The sequence below is a fragment of the Strigops habroptila genome, chromosome 7, assembly GCF_004027225.2.
Source record: "Strigops habroptila isolate Jane chromosome 7, bStrHab1.2.pri, whole genome shotgun sequence".
Classification (NCBI taxonomy): domain Eukaryota; kingdom Metazoa; phylum Chordata; class Aves; order Psittaciformes; family Psittacidae; genus Strigops; species Strigops habroptila.
Genome location: NC_044283.2, coordinates 7,264,267 through 7,283,865, shown reverse-complemented (window position 1 = coordinate 7,283,865; position 19,599 = coordinate 7,264,267). Strand labels below are relative to the sequence as shown.

The 19,599-nt window shown below is 37.6% G+C and overlaps 1 protein-coding gene across 2 annotated transcripts in view; it reads left to right on the top strand.

Annotated features, from left to right (window-relative positions):
• CTBP1 (C-terminal binding protein 1) overlaps positions 1–19,599 on the top strand; it is a 248,331-nt gene that overhangs the window by 38,662 nt on the left and 190,070 nt on the right. For both annotated transcript variants that reach the window (XM_030493189.1, XM_030493179.1), the window contains exon 2: positions 19,032–19,192. Coding sequence is in view for 1 of the 2 variants with exons in the window: in XM_030493179.1 (XP_030349039.1) it covers positions 19,135–19,192 (58 nt within the window). In the remaining variant the exon portion in view is untranslated. The remainder of the gene's footprint in view (positions 1–19,031; positions 19,193–19,599) is intronic.

Below are 19,599 nucleotides of genomic sequence, written 5' to 3'. Positions count from 1 at the left end.
TATAGTTCTGTTCCTGAAAACTAACTTGGCTGAAAAATTAAGCTTTTAAGGGAATTGCTTACAGAAGGAAAGCAATACTGTAAGTAGCACAAATTGAATATTGACATGAAAAGCAGGCATGTAAGTTCTTGCTTTTGTTTTCGGATACTTCAGTTTCTGTCCTATCTTTGAGTAGCAGGTATAAATCTAGAAACAGTAATACGTTTAAATGAAGATAGGAATTACCTGGTCTCATGTCAAAATGGGAATGCCTCTGGATTCTTAAGAACCTGTAAGATTCTTAAAAATGCTTATTGCATAAGCGCACTAGGAAACTTCTGATGAAGGTATCTGAAGATTTAGACCCTTTAAGCAAATAAGTATATGTAAATAGAAAACTAGTGTATCAGATTAACACATTAACAGCTGATCAGTACTAAGTATCTTCAGCCTGCTTTTAGATCATGGCAAACATAAGGGAAGTTGGGTTAGTCAAGAATCTTAGTTCCATTACTTCTCAAATTTTAACTGTATGTTCCATCCTACAGGTCATATGTTGTCAGTTTAACTACTTTTTCAAGTGATGTTTGGTTGACAGGTGACAATTATCCTTATTGCTGCCTGGTATCATCCACAAGCAGGATGTGTGCACAAGCAGGATGTGATGTGAGCAAATGCGGCGTGAAAAATTGGAATAGGAATATTTTATAACGCAGTTAAATACTGACCTTTTTTCACGTTGTATGTATTACCTTTATTATATGCATCTTATTCAGTTTTATTGGCAAATCGGATTTCAAAAATAATTTGTTTTAAAACGATCAATTTTAGTATGTGGGCATAATTTTTTACAGTTGAGAGATAATTACCTATTCCAGCCTTCCATTATCTTCAGATGATAACTTCTGTTACTGCAAAACTCAGGTATAGACTAAGAGTATTACTTCTAAAAATGTTACAATAAAGGTAGAGAATAGCTATATAGCATTAGTTTAAAAAGTTTTACTTTGTGAACCCCTTTGTTTTACATATTAGTTACATCTAATGGAAGTCAAGTTTGAAAGGGATTATTTATTGAAAATACACTTTTAATAATGTAACATCTCAAGTTCACAGCATTGTCTTTAATTTTCACCTACAGTATTGTATCATTCTTGCTCCTAGTGTTATGATGATATCTATGATGATAATATGTTGCATACAGAAATAAATACTGCTGCAATATGCTTTTGTTTTTTTCAATCATCCAGGAAGTTGAATACCAAAGACTTAAATTTTTTAAAATAAAATATTAAAATATCAATAGCTGCTGTTGCTCTTGGGATGCTGAAAAGACGCGCGTAGTTTAATATTATCTATTTAACTTTGATAGAATGACAATCGAGAAGGAAGTTTCTTTGTAATGGAGATGCCCAACAATAGTACTTATAATTGGTTTTAGGCACGGCTTTTAGTGTATAATAGGGGTCAGATATTGATCTCAGTAAAATAAAACTTTCTATGGGGATCATTAAATCATTTATTCTGTGCTGGCGTCGGTGTAAGTTATTACTTAACTTGTCATTGTTACAGCCAAAATTTCCTTTGAAATCATTTACTGCTCTATGGGATTTTTAACTCTGCTAATTAATATGATTATTGGTTACTTCCTAGTAATTAAATATCTAGGATGACTTTTGGGTTCTTGTGACTTTGTCCATTAATCTGTCATTTACAGTAATAATATCCAAGATGTCAGTATCAATTCAGCCTTTATAGACTCAGTATTATTAATTTATGCCATAGCTATTTCAGTCCTTAAGATACGCAGTAGGAAGTATCCTAACTCCTATTATCAAAGAAGTGCACGTGGGATCTATAGGCACTCATTTGTTTTAAGGATTTTAGGATGTTTTATTGATTCTTAATTTTCTGCTGTTTATTTCTATGTTGGTTTTTAATAAGCGATAGAATCTTAAGAATGGAACAAGTGATTTGCTTTCGGAGCAGTGGCAGATGCTTTGCAGCTTTATGAACCTGGTGTATTTCTGCCATGCGCTTCTCCAGTTTAACACACTGGAGCAGACAGAGCCTATTACAAATGGTAGCCCAAAGTCTGACCAATACAACTTCTAGAATTGCACGGGTAGCTTGTGTTGTAACATTAGATAACTGCTTGTACAGAGATAGAAATTGAAATGTGTCAAGAAGGATTTATTTTGAAAGGGCACGTTTTCAAGAGTTGATTGTTGTACTTATAAAAATGTTTTCTTTAAACTTCCAAGAAGTGACACTTCCAAATGAAATGAAAAACTTATTGAGGCTTAGGTTAAAAGGTCTGAGCTTGCTGTGGTTGCCTTATATAGAAGTCAGATATCCTTGATATTTAAAAGTAAAGCCAGTGCTTCACAGTATTTCAGAGGGGTATTTGGGTCTTTAGTTAGTGTAAAGGAAACAAATTATAAAAGTAAGTGGATTTCCAAGCTTAGCATTTCCATTTCATTCAAATACATGTTCTGGCTGCTGTTAAATCTATCATTGCATAGTAATAGTTGAAAATCTCCTACTCAAGTAAAATCTAATTTCATTTTGTTCAAATAAGTAGTTATATCTTACATTTAAAGGTATAGTATCAAGGGAATGTACATGTAATGGAAAGCGAAAGCTTATTTAGTGGTAAATTTTGGGGAGTTTCTAAAATATCGTAATATTTTACAGTTTGTAAATAGCCAATCATACAATTGCCAACCCTTACGTGTTCTTGCATGTGAATTTCAGAACATGAGATAAACTGATGCTTCAGGAGGGAGCAAGCTTTAGCTTCAAGTTGTTTAAGGAATTGCTCCCAGTGGAGCTGATGGTGAAGTCTTCTCATCACCAGTGCAAATGTAGACTAGTTCAGATGAAGCGATCTGGGGGAATGTATTTCCACACAGAGGACATGGCAGTGGAAAGAAAATATGAGGCTGTGGGGTTACAGAAGGATTTTTTTTGGATGTTGTGTAGCTACTATTTGCTGTTTGATTTGCCTGAATTATAGGATAATTGGTCATAATTCAGGATGATACTGGATTTAATGAAAAAGTGTGGTGAATTTTCTCTCTTTCAGGCATTTCACTTTTCCTTAGTTGATTCCAGTGCAATAATCTCTTTGCATGTAGCACTAATCTAAATGCTAGGTATTTTTGAAGTCTGTGTCATGGCAATCCTTCAGCTCTTTATTGAGACAGTTCCCGAGTCAGGATGTCAGAGATTGCGACAGGGACCTTTCTCCGGGTGGCCTAGAGCAGCTCTGAGCATCTTGGGACAACTTGTGGTGGGCTTGAAGTTAGAGAGATCAGATGTTCTGTTTTCTCCTGCAAGAGGGAGGAGGGAGATGTGGAGATCTAGTGCTGGCACACAGGGAGGCAAGCCCTGTCTGAAGGGGAATGACAAACTCAACTTGGCAATGCAGTGATGAGTGAACTCCCAACAAGCTCTGATCTGTGGTGGAGAATCTCTTCTGCAAAGCTGCCTCTTGGCACCCCTTCTCTGACTTGCTTTCCAAACCCAGAGTGTGCCCTCTGGAAGAAGGATGCTGAGCATCTGAGATCTGAGCATCTCAAACTATAAAATACCTCTGCATTTGAGGTGAAATGGGCAGGGTTGAGCATTTCTGCACTTGCATACTGCCAGTGCTTACCACAGGCAAAATCTGGATCTTATTAAAACAACTGGTGTGGAGTTTTTGTTTTCAACCTTGAATTTTATTAATCAGCCAGAATGGAAATTCTTGCACAAATACAGAAGGAGCTTTATTGAATCTTTAGCCATGTATTTTCTTTTTCTTTTTTGTTGTTTGCCTGATGGGCATTTTATAGCGAAATAATAGTTTAAAATTAAGGTCCTTAATTAACAAGTAAAGAACTGACCCAACGCCAGCAGCAACTGAATCAGTAATATTTTAGGCCATCTGTTGTAGAATTGTCAGATAATGTGGAATTTGACATTTAACTCCTTTTATACAGCTAATTCTCATCTCGATCTTGACGCAGAGAAGTTTAACAATCCCAATCCAGGTATGCAACACTGTTAGAGAAAACAAAAACACAAAAAGTGCTTCTGGTCTATTTTAAGACTTGATTTTTCAGAGGACAGTTTTTCATTTGTTTTTGAACTGTAATATAATTGCAAATATACTTGTCTTGGAGGAGTGTTGAACTCCTGATGTTATGTATTCAAGCAAAAGACATTTACATTTTCAAATCTAATTATGTATAGAGAGAGCTGTTCTTCAATTATATTGAAAATATTCAGGAAAAGGTTGCAGGGTCTTTATCTTTTGTGGGCAGTTTATCTACTTGTGGAGAAATAATGCCAGCAGTCAAAGCAAGGTTAACATTTACCTATCCTTGATAGAAATTAGTGCCCCAGTTCTTGTGTTCTTCTATATATACAGGTTTCATAACTATTAACCAGTTTTACCTGGTTTAAAATTCCTTTGTATACAATAAATTCAAACATAAAGATCAGAGTGTTTATCGTAAGACTGTAAGATGTACTCTGCATTCCTGGTTCTTTACAGATGAAAATCCTGTCGTCAGGTTATAGACCAGTTTGCTTTTGGTTTTAAGAGGGTTTTAAAAACAAAGACTTATTTTGTTGGCTACTTGCTTTGTTTGTTGTCTCAGTGAAAAATAGTAATTGATCAAAATACAGATAATATTGTGATCAGGTGAATGAAGTGGCAGGGGCATGTGAGCATACTGAGATGGATTGGAGACAAGCAGCTTAATGACAGCAATGGTGAGAACTGTTATTTTATGAAATTACTAGTTCATAAAACTGCACGGATGTTGTACTAAAATCATGCTCAGAAATGTTGCAAACTAAATCCATTAGGAAGTGGTAGAACAATACATCATTTATTCCCTATTTTTGGAGAGGCAAAGATGGAAGTGCATCAGTTTTCAGCAGCTCAGCTAACTGAAAAATAAAGTTGTAGCTGCATAAAGTTGTAAACCTTACATTTGTTGCTTACAGTTAAGTATATTTTGTTACCAACCTCTTAATTGCAGTAAATAAGATGGTGAGAAAGCTGGTGAGGCAATCTGTCTAGTGTTCCTTTCTGAAACACCTGTAAATATGCACTTTCAAAGATGTCTTTCAAAGAAAATTCAACTGGTGGTATTGCTAGTCTTGACATTGTAGGATTTATTGCCAGTTATTTCATTTCTTGCTTCTAGCAGCTAAAAGCAGAATATTTCAGTGAAAAGCTTTGAGGACTAAGCTTCTATTCTGATGTGTTAATGTTTTATTTAAAGTTCCTTTTCTTGAGTCAGGAGATCTCTTACAGGATTTTTTTGGCGTTGTTTTAGTTCTAACTGTACTCCAGGTACGGTTTAAGGAAGTTGCCACAGCCTCTCTTCAGCCATGGATTGCTGTTCTTAACACTTGGTCTGGTGGCTGTTGACCTCTTATACATTTGAGTTGCTCATATTATTTTTGCCCAAATGACAGTTCATGAAAGGTGCAGTTGGCCAGCTGCTGAGATGGCAGATACTCTTCCCCACATAGAGTGGGTCAGCACTTCATGCAATGTAGAATATATTTTCAGAGTTAGAGAGTAACTATTTCCTTCTTCCTTTAGACCGTTACAATTAACTACCATACAGACTGGGAAGGAAAATAATTTGTTTCTTGGTAAAAGCATAATTCTAGCATCTCCTCCTGTTTGTTTTAGAGGGAGCATTGGGATTCTCTCCTCCGAAGTTTGGTTTGAATTTGGTAGTTAGAAAAGCTGCTTTTGGTTTTTGTCTCCTTGTTTTCTGATGATAGGACAATATAATCTGGCTAGTTGGGTTCTAATACTAAGCTTTGAAACAGTTATGAGTGTATTATTGGGGATGCTAATGCTGTGAAAGTGAAGAGGCAATTTGTAACCAGTTCTGAATCACTCCCAAATTTGAAAGGAGGACTAGAGTTGCACTCAGTTCTTGCATCTCCTTACAGAGAACTGAGTTGATAATCCAGGTGATCTGCTGGGGTAAGGAGCTTTGTTCTTCTAGCAGCATAGCTAAAAACCATGAAGGAGCAAGGAGGAGTATAAGCAGCCTGCAGAGAGTTCAGGAGTCATCTTCAGGAGGCTCCAGGAAGTTGTGGTGAGAAGAAGAGAGTTACAGTCATCTGCCTGATAACTGATTAAAGGGTTTGAGAATGTGAACTAGTGCCTTGGGTGCTGGACATAATGTGCAATGTTACTTCTCTTGTCTCATATCTTGAACTTTCATGTGGAATTAAGGAATACGTTTCCTGAGAAATGCAAACTACTTTGTCCATGTCTACCTTTCAGTCTTTTTACACGTTTTAAGTTTCTGCTTAGTTTTTGAGAGAATATTATATTCATGCCTTTGGCCTTATCCTCAAGATGTAAAATGGTATGAATTTAAGATAGTTTGAATCTTTTTGGATAAAACCTGCCCTCGTCAGTAACAGGAGCATTTTAATTAATCAAGAAGAACTAACCTTCAAGTTAATATGGGCTGGAAATTTGATTTCCTAGCGTAGCATAGGACTGAAATGAATTTCCATTAAGGACTATTACGGTCTTATCGCTTTCCAGACCAGCTGCCAAGTGCACTTCTTGCTTGATCTTTCTTCTGTAACAAGATACAAACCAGCATATATGTTCAAATAAGGAAACTAAAAATAGCAGGCTGCACATGCAGCTCTCTTCCCAGATACGAGAGAGAATAAACTGTGAAAATTTATAGTTATATCAGTTATACTGCAGAAAGATACTGAGATACTGTGATGAATGTAGTTGCACTAAAACCTTTTAGGAATAAAACACAATAGCTTGTTGCATTTGGACTGACTTCCTCTGCCAGGTTTTTGGTGTACATAATGTGGGGATCTTGCATCCTGGTGTCAGCATGAAGCAGCTTTCTAAGCTTTCTAACACCTACTTAGTGATTTCAGTGTATGAAAACATAATTATAGAATCATAGAATCATAGAATAGCTAGGGTTGGAAAGGACCCTAAGATCATCTAGTTCCAACCCCCTGCCATGGGCAGGGACACCTTGCACTAAACCATGTCACCCAAGGCTCTGTCCAGCCTGGCCTTGAACACTGCCAGGGATGGAGCATTCACAACTTCCTTGGGCAACACATTCCAGTGCCTCATAATTGCATTTTTTCCTCTTCTGTGAATTTCTATATTCTTTTATAGTAAAAGTAAAGTAGTTTTGCATTCAGGTACATCTCAACAACTAAGCAAGCTGCCACTTTGTGATTTGAGAGCTCTTGAGTGTGATGTTTGAATGTAGAGATAAAGGACACAATTCCCAAATTTTTAATGTTCTTTCTCTTGAGAGGAACTACATCTCACCACTGTGGGTGAACAGAATAGGGGGAAATCCAGTTTAAAAACTATACCCCTGTATCTTTCTGGAAAGCAAGTTTTGCAGAACTCCATAGCGGAGCAGCCTGTAGCTGACACTAGTTCTCTCCTCTGCCTTCCCACTACTGAATAAAAGAAAGAGCAGATGAGTTTAAATGCTGAATATAGACAAAACCTAATCAATTTGGAAAATGAGTAGTGTATGCTAGTGTTGGTTACAAGATATTATATCATACGCAATTGTCAGTCACTCAGATGCATGAGACTAATTGTACTTTTAATTCTTTGTTTCCCCACACTTAATTGCATTAAAGGATACTATATCTTAGCCACTAGCATTAATCTTCTACATGAACAATTCCTGTAATTGCAATGGAGATTACTTATAAAATTTAGCAAGGTGTGAAAATGCTTTACATTTTACTGTGATTGCGATGGGAGTGTGGTTGGCTGGGAATTTCGTAATGGAATGTCACGTCAGGAGATGCAGATTGACACCAAAATGTGGGGAAAAGGATTTCCAGTTAAACAGCTTTTCTAGTTGAGTATGAAAGTTGATTGCGGGAAGATGGTCAGTGATGCCTTTGAGACTAGATAGCTGTTTCCAGGAGCCCTATGGTGAAGGAGCCACAGTGGGAAATAATCTGGCAATTATACTTCTAGATATTTTTGTAATGTTCAGTAGTATTTTCTGTTTTGCCAAATAGGTATTCTAATAGTTGGGGGGGGGGGGGGTATAGCCACAGTTTACAGCATTTGCAAACTGGTTTTGATCTGTAAAATGTAACTCTGTGTCGTGGTTGTGCATCCATGGATCCTTGTATGTGTTCAAGGCGAGTCTGGATGAGGCTTTGGGCAACCTGATGTAGTGGAAGGTGTCTCTGCCCATGATGGGGAGTTGGACTAGATGATCTTTAAAGAACCCATCAAACTCAAACCATTCTATGGTTTATAGTTGGTGAAAGTGCAAAGCTTGACAAAGATGGCTTGAATAAAAACATAAAGGGCGATACTTTTAGAGTAACTAGAACTTGTGACTTGTTTGGTCTCTTGTCTTATATTGCCTGATCTCCAAGTTTTTATTGCTTGGTAAAGAAGGAAAACACTTTGCCAGTATCTAGTATAATACTTAAAAAAAATTGTTCTTAGTGTAGCTATACCTGCTCATTAAAGAAGTTCAGCTTTTCTGACCCCACAAACTTCCGAAGGATTTGTGTGACAGATATGTAATTCTAATAGCAGAAATGTCAAAGAAATGTAGAAATGCTATTGCTAAATATTATTAATGGGCACGTATGAATTGCACAATTACGTACCTTTTTAATGTTGATATCTGGTAAATGCAGAGTAAATGCACTTGATATTTACTGGTTTACTGTTATTAGATGGTGGAAAATGTCTTCTCATTAAACTGGGAGAAAGTAGTGGTCCAGCATTTCTACTGCATTTGAAAAAAACACATGTAATTTCTTATATGGCTATGTACGGTTTTAAAAAACACATTTATGTGCTACTATAAAAATGTAGATTTACCAGGACACCTAAGGAAGAAGTAATAGATGAATACCCAAAACAGGTATCGTTTATTCTGACTGGAATGAGTTGCCATAGCCTTAAGAGTAGGAGCTATAATAGCAAAACTATATCCTTGGTATTTTCTTTTTTAACCCAGAGCACAACTGGAAACAGAGTCTCTGGAAGTCTGATCATGCAAAGCACCTTCTTTTTCTTTCTTCTTCTAGTAATTGAGTAAAAATGCTGATATCTGCAGTAGTTAGTTGGTTAAACACTTAAAACTCTGTTCTATAATGTGTATTCTGATCAACACAAAGTATTACAAGATGAATTTATACTTGTCTTAAAAATGCCTCCATGAGGGATGTCGTGTACCCAATCTAGTGCTGTAGCACTGCACAGTTTGAAATATGGAATGTTAGCTTTTTGTATGAGAAGTTTACATTATAAGGTTTGTAAACAGTATAAAAAAAGCCTGTTGTTGTGATACTCATACTGCTGCTGATTTGTTGCTGCCACAGAGCAGTAATATGGGCAAACTAAAAATGTGGCCAAGAATCATGTTTGCTTTATGAATAAAGTTATTTCACGAAAATACTTCTTAGGAATAAAAGCAATTTTGTAGAAATGAGGTACAATCATATCATTTAAATATTACATAAACAGTTTACTGCTCAAGTGGAAAGTAAGACTATTTGATCCAGAAGGATATTTTCCCCGTACTTAACATGCTTTCTTACAGCAGCATGTGTGCACATATACAGTATAGTGGGCCTTTTGGTGCAGAGCAAAAACCAACACAGGTCCCACAGCTCTTTTTCTAGACTTAATTAGCCTTAACTAACTTCCTAACCTAAATGTCTTTAGGCATTTCTTATTCACTTTCAGAATATAGCTTCTTTCTTTTCTCCCCACTCTTTCTTTGCCAGTGAACAAGCATATGCTATCTTAATCAGTAGTTTTAGTCATAAAGCACAGGTCTTTGGACATCCCTGAGCTACTTCTAATAGTAAGAGATCTGTGACAGAGAAGAACTAGTTTCACGTGCGGAGTCCACGTGCCTGGCATTTTGATGTGGGTTTGTGTCTTTCTTGGAGAAAAAAAGAAAAGGGTCAATAAATCAATAAAAGGTTAAAAGTAATCTTTTCTCCCTGCTGGTTTGAATCCTTTCTAGCAATGGAGATTCATGAAATGCAGCAGTAATTGTTTCCCTTCCTAGCGAATTCATTAACTGAGGCATTAGCCTTTTTATTGTCATGAGTGATGACTAATTCTTTGCATCCTGTTATGCTTTCTCAGGTGCATTAAAATATTAAATACATTTTATTAATTTTGAGTTTCCTCATTCAAATAATTAAAATCCTGTATTTTGAATTATTTTCCATAGAAGTGGTTCAGTCTCACTGCTGTTGCCTCTCAAAATCCCAAATATTTTGTTTCTTGCATTTACACAGTTACTGTCTCTTACATACAACTTTCCAAAAGGGAAGGAGGCTTTCAGCTCTTCAGCCTGTTCAGAAAATTGAGTGGAGGTTGATCTTCTAGGAATCGCAGAATGGTTTGGGTTGGAAGGGACCTTAAAGCTCATCCAGTTCCCACCTCCTGCCACGGGCAGGGACACCTTCCACTAGAGCAGGTTGGTCCAAGCCCCTGTGTCCAACCTGGCCTTGAACACTGCCAGGGATGGGGCATCCACAGCTTCTCTGGGAAGCCTGTGCCAGCACCTCAGCACCCTCATGGAGACCAACTTCTTCCTATCACTCGTCCTGTCACTAAATGCCCTTGTAAAAAGCCCCTCTCCAGCTTTCTTGTCAGCCCCTTTAAGTATTGGAAGGCTACTCTATGGTCTCCACAGAGCCTTCTCTTCTCCAGGCTGAACAAGTCCAACTTTCTCAGCCTGTCTTCATAGGAGGGGTGCTCCAGCCATCTGAGTGTCTTCGAGGCCTCTTGACTCTTTCCAAGAGGTCCACATTCTCCTTATGCTGGGGATCCCAGAGCTGAATGCAGTACTCCAGGTGGGATGATGCGAGCAGAATAGAGGGGGAGAATCACCTCCTTCGACCTATTGGTCATGCTGCTTTTGATGTAGCCCAGCATATAGTTGGCTTTCTGGGCTGCAGGCACTCACTGCTGGATGATGTTGAGTTTCTTGTCAAACACTACCTCCAAGTCCTTCTCCTCAGGGCTATTTTCAGTCCAGTCTCTGCCCAACCTGTAGCTGTGCTTGGGATTGCCCCAACCCAGCTGTAGGACCTTGCACTTGGCCTTGTTCATGAGGTTCACACTGGCCCACCTCTCCAGCCTGTCCAGGTCCCTGTGGATCCCATCCCTTCCCTCCAGCATGTCGACTGCACCACAGCTTGGTGCTGTCAGCAAACTTGCTGAGGTTGCACTCAATCCCACTGTCCATGTTGCCGACTAAGATATTAAACAGCACTGGTCCCTATACTGACCCCTGAGGAACATCATCTTGTTTCAAAGTAGTTTTCTCTCATATTAGACTTCAGAAGATAAAGAAGTGATTAGAAATACTGCTTGCCGAGTAGCATAGCTATAGCATTACTCAGTGAGTGACTGTTCTTTGACACTGAGGATATCTTTTTAATTTCACTTAAACTGTAGGTGTCTCGGGTAGGTAGCCATTAATAACTTTCTAGTCATAGTTTGAGCTTCTGAATGAAGTTTTATTCATGACCTAGAGATCTGAGTTAGCAGAGATGCTTCCCATCACTCTGTAGTCATACACATCTGTAGTGACACATTTTCAGCAGTGAGTAATTTGTTGGCTTGTGGACAGATGCATAATTCAGAGAGAATGCTACTGAGAGAAAAAAAAGCATGGGGAAAAAACCCTTATGGTGAAGACAAGCATCTCATAAAACACAATGACAGAATTACTATCACAACCTCTTCTGCTTATGTTTTTACCTCATTCCCTGTCGAAACCATCATTTTATAATCTTGTGCCATAACAATAAGAGATTAAGATTATCAAATTATTACACTGTATTTTGGAAGACATTTGGTAAAAAGCACTGAAAAGTACAAAAAAGTTATTCACAGTATGAAAAAATAGTGGACCATAAGTCAAAACTCCATAAGCTTTGTTTTTAATGGTGTGCTGTCAAGGGGCATTCTTGGCCTTATTTTGAACATTTTTATCAACAGGAAAAAACCCTTCACTGATAAATATAGTAAAAACTGCTGATGTGATCAAAAAAAGAGATGGAAATGCTGCAGAGCAATCCAGTTTGCTTTGATAAGGTGTACTCGATCAACTTGTGTTCAAATTTTAGGTCATAAATACAGAGGGAGAGACTGTTGGCTATGCTTACAGGGTACTTAGACCTACCCCATCCTAAAAGAAGTGGCTTTGCACTGGTGATGATTAAACTGAACCAAGTGCAATGTCTTTTCATCTTAGATGTGGTCCCAGAATGTATTCAAGGTCTGTGAAGGAGAATGGTAAAGGTTCTTCTGTATTGGACATCAGTATAACTGCTCCTGCAAGGCTTTGTCTTGTTCTAGACTCACAGACCAGTATTTTAGTGACTTGCTGTTGAATTTAATGCTGCAAAGATTTAACACATTTTAGCCCATGGCAGGGGGGTTGGAACTAGATGATCTTAAGGTCCTTTCCAACCCAAACTATTCTATGATTCTATGACTTTCTAGGAGAGTATCATAGAGTTTGGTCTCTTCTGGAAGTAGATTAAGGGATGACTTGGTGGTACCCAAGAGGTACCTGTGCAGAGACCTTGAGGGAGTTCTTCCCATCTGCCCAGGCAAATTTGGATGAAAAAAATCTATAACTGGAAGTTTAAGCTAAACTGACAATTAAGCAAAACCACTTAGTAGTAAAGGACCCTTGTTTCTGGAAGAGCTTACCATGTAGCATGGTGGTTGGAGTCCATGGAACTGGCAGGTTTTTAAGTATGATGATTTTCTAGGTGTCTCTTACGATCTCTATTGGCGAGACTGTCAGTTTGATGATTCCAGCAGTATCTTTTAGACATACTATTGGGAGCTCATTTCAGTTTTATTTTGCGTTAGGTAGTCTTTTGTGCCTCCCTGTGCGCTGTGGACCTCACTTTCTGCATGGGTGGATCAGTCCCTTTTGTACCATATCTCTGCATTTCCTAAGAATGTAAGGTGTGTCCGTGTGTCAGAAGGGACTCCAGGTCCATCTGTCCTGTGTCCTGTCTCCAAGAGTAGTCACTAGTGCATGCTTAGGGAAAGTATCATGTTTGTTCTGCTCTTGCTCTTCATGAAGCATGTAATTTCATTGCAACTGTTGGATTCTGAGCTAAACGGACATCTGGTCAGCGTAACATAGTTCAGTGATTGCTGCATTTGACAATGAAGCAAGTATGCACTGATTTTTTTTCTTGCCTTTGGTATGTACCAGTATGGGTTTCTGACCTGGGTTTGCATTGTGGCCATTATGAGTGACCACTGATGTGTTTTCTATAAACTTGTCTAATTCCTTGTAAGCACTTACTAATTCCAAGTAAAAACTTGAAGTTTTGGCATCCATAATACCTGTGACACCAGATGTTACAATCTAATTAGATCCTCAGTGACAAAGCTTCCTGTTGTTTTTAATATGCTGGCTTACTATTTCACTGTCTGCTCCCTAGACATTGAGTTGAGACATGGTACATATTTTGTATGCATTTGTTGTGTTCTCCACAGTCGTGTCTTCTTCAGGCTGGGGAGTACCACTACATTAATTTTTCTCCCTTTGCAGCAAGCTATTCCAGGCCTTGAACCGTTCTTACTGCCTGTGCTGGCACTTCTTCTAGTTCTCCATTTCTTTTGAGATAGAAGCATCTTAGATTTAGGTAATGCCATTATAACGTTTGGGGTTTTAGTCCTTTTCTAAATAGTATCTAACATTCTTCTTGGCATCTAATTCGGTAATCACTTCACTTTTGTGATTAATTTATTGATCTTGAAGCTCCCTGTACGGTTTCTGTTAGACTGTACTGACATCTAATGGTAAGGCAAAGTGGCTTAACCACGTTTCATGGTAAGATAAATTGTCTGACAAGCAAATATAATTATATATTTTCTTCTCAATTCAGTATTAATTTTTGTGAGACAAGATGGAATAACTTCAATTTTTGCACAGAAAGTCTGACCTAATACTTTTTCTTCTGGCAGTTAATCTCTTTTTGTTCTGCTCTTTAGGTCACAATTATTTTTAAATGTAGTTTAAATCTTTGCAAGAGTAGTTTTGAGTACAGTGAAAGTGATGTGATGGTTTTATTCTGCAGCAGATTTTAGTATAAGTCACAGTATCTCCAGAAGAGGATAGCAGCAGGAAATAAAATGTAAGAACAAATGCTGTCCTGCGGAACTTCAGGATAGGATGTTCCAGTTATTGCAGCAGTCGTCTTATTGTTGCATTTTGAAGAAACATGCAAACAAAAGTCTTTGTCTCCGTTTAAGCATCCTCCTAATTGAGGTTCCTCTATGTTTTTAATTGGGCAGGTGTAGTACACTATGTAACTTCAGTGAGAGAGAAGTGTCACCTGACTTCCATTAGAAACTACCATTCCTCTGATCCAAGATTTTGGTTTTATGCAGAGCCAATACTGCTGCTACTGACACGAGAAATGTTCAACTACAAATTGTACAGCTTTTTCAAGTAGAATGTTTCTCTCACATCATCAACTTTATTTTTCCATTTCTCAGAGCTAGAGCCTATCTCTTTATAAGACATATAGTGATAGGACAAGGGGGAATGGTTTTAAACTGACAAAGGGGAGATTTAGATTAGATATTAGGCAAAAGTTCTTCACTATGGGGCGGTGAGACAATCATGCTAGGAATATTTGACATCTAGCTGTGAAGCTGGTGTGCATCCTGTGGGTCCTTCTGGTCATATTCAAACATCAATAGGTGAGGAGAGGAGAAAACAACAGAAAAAAAACCCCTCAAAACTGTTGTTTTTTCTTACCTGTTCAGGTGAACAAATGTGAGGTCACATATTTGCATTGGTGGTCATACAGTTGCAACAACAGCCATTGCAGAAGGCATCCTTCTGCTTGGTGAGCGGCACTGGTGAGTGCCACTGGTGATGCTCACTTGGTGAGCTCACTGCCATGAGCAGCACCACACAGCTCACTGATGACTGTGACTGTTTTACCATGAAATCTTAGGTGTGGTTGACTTGGATATACAAAGGAAATATTTTATGATGAGGGTGGTGAGAAACTGGAACAATTGCCTAGAGAACTTGTGGATACTCCATCATTGGAAGTGTTCAAGGTCATGTTGGATGGGCCTTTGAGCTACCTCGTCTTGTGGAAGGTGTCTGTGCCCATGGCAGGGGGGTTGATGATCTATTTACTATCTGAAACAAATAATTACTGCAAAATGTATAATTATTTAGGGTAATTAAAATATTTATAACAAGAGAAACACCCACTTTCATTGTATTATTGCTTCCAGGGCTGTGCAGAATGGCCTTATGGGCCATTCAAGGCTTGTGAGGTGTCATGGAAAATAGAGGTCTTGATTTGGGTGGGAGAGAAGCAGCAGCAAAGCATTAGTCTGCGTTGTCTTGGAAATTAATTTTTTTAGGTAATCAAAACCTGATGGCAATGGAATATAGAATATACAAACTTACAGTAGCCTTATATGATACTTTTTGAAAGTTAAATAGTAGAAAGAAAAAATATTTCAGGAACTCAATATAGTTTCACACCAAGGACCATATGTCAGAATAGTTAAATTAAATGAAGGTTGAGATTCCCAAGGGTAACATGGAACTTCATAAGCTTATTCTTGATGTGTTAATGATCTATCAGTCTGTTCTGTGAATTTAATTTCTGGTTTTGATTTCTTATGCCTCATCATCTGATTTGGGATAGCCTACGAATCCTTTCATGCAACAGAAGCTGACCGTGAGGAAAAGTAGACATCAGCCTTTTGCCATTCCTAGCTGCATAGGTAAAAGACTGTGCTTAGAAAAGTTTATACTCAAACTTCTTTGTGAGTGGGCTAACTAATCTGAGGTGATGCATGACAGGCTTCACTGTTTTTGGGGTAGGTTTTCCCCACCTGTTAGTGGAAGCATGATCTGGTTGACACAAAATTCTCCCATTAGACTGATGCGAAGGAAATGGTCCTGCAGCGCACGCTGCAACCTTTTGGGTTTGAGGGGAGTTCTTCCCTGATGACATGGAGTTAGTTTCAACCTACCAGTATGTGTATAATTAGCCTCTGTTTGACTTAAATTAACTTCTTCATTTACTTCCTCTTCATCCTCTTTATGTGGCGAGAAGATAGTGCGTTTTGAATGGACCTTCCTTCAAATCTTCTCATTTGCAGCTTATGTTTATCCTTTACTCTATTACAATGTTAGCTGTTATCTAAAAGCTGAAATCAAAGTTGACTTATAATTCCTGTTTTAGCTAGTATGATTTGCTCACTCTCCTATAAGATGTTGGAGATTCCTTTTTCATTTTATCTTGAAGTCTTGGAAAGGGTAAATGTTCCAGACTGCAATACCCAGAGGCATATTATCTTTAGAAGAATTTTCAAACACTGGAATCATTTGCTTAACTGAAAGAAAAACCTCTTATATTGTTTTCAACAGCGTATATTTTAATCTGAAATTTGTACTGCTCAAAAGGGTTCTGTACATTGATGGTATCTCAGATGGCTTTGTAGCTAATACTTGACATATATGATAAACAGTGTATATTGGTATATCACTTGGATTCTCACTTTATCTTAAAATATCAAACTACAGAAGTCTGATCTTAAGTACTATTTGGTATTTTTGTTCTGATTTTAATTCATTAGGCAGTGTGCTTGTATTTTTAGTGAATTTCTCAAATACAATTATTCATGTTGTGGTTTAGTAATTGCAGTAACTAATGCTCCCATAATTATAAGGCTTTTGTTTTGCTGGGAAATGTTTCCCATATCATCATCTTCTCTTTGTGTTGGAACATGTAGTATAATAAAACTTTATGAGGGTTAAATTTAGAACTGTGCTAACACGTTAATTTAATTTTTTGCTCAAAAATGTATTTTTTTTTTACACTTGCAACAAATTCCTATGAATAAAAAAATACTATCAAATTATGTTTAAAAGAAAACCCCCTCAATTTATATTATATGCTTTGAAGCTACTGTAGACAGATAGAAAACATCTGGTGACACTTTCAGTGGTAGGTCAGTAGTTACAGATGGTCTGTTTTTTACAACTGTCATCCAGCTTTGTATGGAGAATGACTACAGTGGAAAAATCTTGTGCTGAATGAATAAACAAACAGCACAAGGAGGCCAGCAGGCATATATGTTTGTACAAAATGGGAAATTAAATAAGCTATAAAAATTTAAACCAACACTAGTATTTAAAATGTTCATTATATTCTGGTTTCTGTTTCTTGTTCTCCAGATCTTTTAATGTGACTATCGAAGGAAGGAGATTATAAGGAAGGAGTGATAAGCAAATAAATTAAAGATTAAGTTAGGACTGATCTTCTGCACAGGTTTGGGGTGTTGGCTTGAGCAAAGGCAGGTGGCTGTATAGCAGGCTTTGAAGGTTTGAAAATACGTATTAGGTTTGATATAATGTTTGTGCACTCTGATAACAGAGTGAATGTTGTATTTTGTAAGAATAATTGATATTAGGAAATGTAACAGAAAATTTCTAAAATGGCAACATTCTGTTTGGTTTTTAAAGAGAAAAAACTGGTCTTCTCTATGCTTCATCCATTTTTTCTTCTCTTGCTCATGATGGGATGTTACATTCAGCTGGGATCAGACATTACACAAAACAGCAGAAATCAGACATTACACAAAACAGCAGAAGAATCTTGAATTTGAGGATAGAGAAAAAGAGGTGTGAAGGGAAAGGGAAGAGGAGGATGAGGCTGAATAAAGCATTAAAAACATGATGAATGTTGCATGTTAGCTCCATTTTTAAATTAAAATAAACACACAAAAGGAACTTTGTTAAAAGTCCAAATGCACCGAGGAGGGTAGTGCTGGTAAAGACGCCTCTTTTAATGCACATGTGCACTTCTTGATATTAAAAATATTTTCTTTATCATTGCACTCGGAGTGCATGAATCTTCATAATATGTTGATGCAATGTGCCTCTGGTTTTGGTTTTAGAAAAGTTTAGCCTCTAGACAGAAACAAGCAGATTTCTGGGTTCAGTCACTTGTAAGGCTGTTTAATGCTATCCAACTGATGGTGAAAGCTGTTGGGCAGGAATAAAAGGAAGCAGGGAGGTGGATTATTGGGCTCGTTGCCATGTGCACTGTACAGAGTTCTCTGCGTTTGTTTCTCAATGTCTACTGAGATATTTAAAGGCATATTAAAGTGATGTTCTGACTGTGCTTTATAGAGGATCTGTTGTTCTGTACCGTCCACTTGCTCCTGTGCATTTTATAATCTACTGCTGTGATTAGAGTCTTGTTGAGGGATTTTCCTTCTCTCTGTTCCCATCCCCCCTTTCTGCATCTCAGTGGTTTGGCTTAAAATGCAGACTGCTTGTTGCAATACCCTTACGCTGTTTTGCCCAGATACATGGGATCTGAAAAGTGCTTAGCTGTATTTGCTGCCAAATAGCTTGCCTAGTCATGCATAAACCTGCTTTAAATGCCATTTGGTTGATATAGATGTTGGCGTTGTGTTGTCACTGTGATGCATTTCCTCAGGTCTGTGCTCTCTCAATTATTTCCTTCAACTTCCAAGTATCAAACTCTGCTTTGCTTTACCATTGAAAGCTTAAAAGTAAAGAATTAATATTTTCTTTGACTGTGAGTATTCTGATGCAAAAGTGTGGCTTTCCAGTTTCATTCCAGGTGGACACATTTCTGTTGTTTTATGGCAATCATATACCTGTGCCTGCCCAAGATACCTTCTTTAGCTGGTGGTGTGTTTAGTGAAAGGGCCAATATTTGAGAGCCAAAAGGCAGAAAGGTCTTGAAACATTTCTTACACGGATATGTTTGAGCTGTGCTGTGCACTTTGCATCTCTGCCTGTTTAGAAGGCAGTTTGTTTTGAAATATTGGTTACCTAATATGATTTAAAAACCTTTATGTGTTTCCTTAATGGTTTAAATTACATATAGATCATCTTTCTGCAAAGAGATGGGGTGACAAAAAGGTGTTTTAAAGAAGTTTATCTTCCTGTTCACAGGTGAAAATAAGTTTATAAAAGAAAATAAGCATTTCTGACTTGTGGCTGGCTGGAGAAGACCATCACCAAGCTGTGTGGAGACGTTCTTTGAGCTTCTACTCTTATGTCACTAATGGACAAACACAAAGTGAAGCGGCAACGTCTGGATCGCATATTTGAAGGTTAGACCTTTCAATTTCTGCTTTTAACTGTGTTAATTTTGTGGATTACTGATATTTCTGAAGACTTGGAACTCTTTTTGGTCATTCACGGTATTTTTAATTGAGTTGCAGTTCCTGTTGAGATGGTGGTAACTGTGCAGCAATACTGGTTTTGGGTGAAAAGAGATCTAGACAAATAAAAGCAAACTAATGTGTGAACTCTGTGCTATCCTACAGTTAAGTTTGCTTTCATCTTAGCATTTTACAGTGTTCTACCCAAATATTGTGAAATATTGTGGTTTTATATAAAATAATAATCACAAAAGGATAAGATGACCACACAATACTCTCTAGGGTCTTTTGCTATGGGATTGCTTTATATAGATTGATTTAGCAGCCTGTATCTGATGCTAGGAAATAAGTAGAAA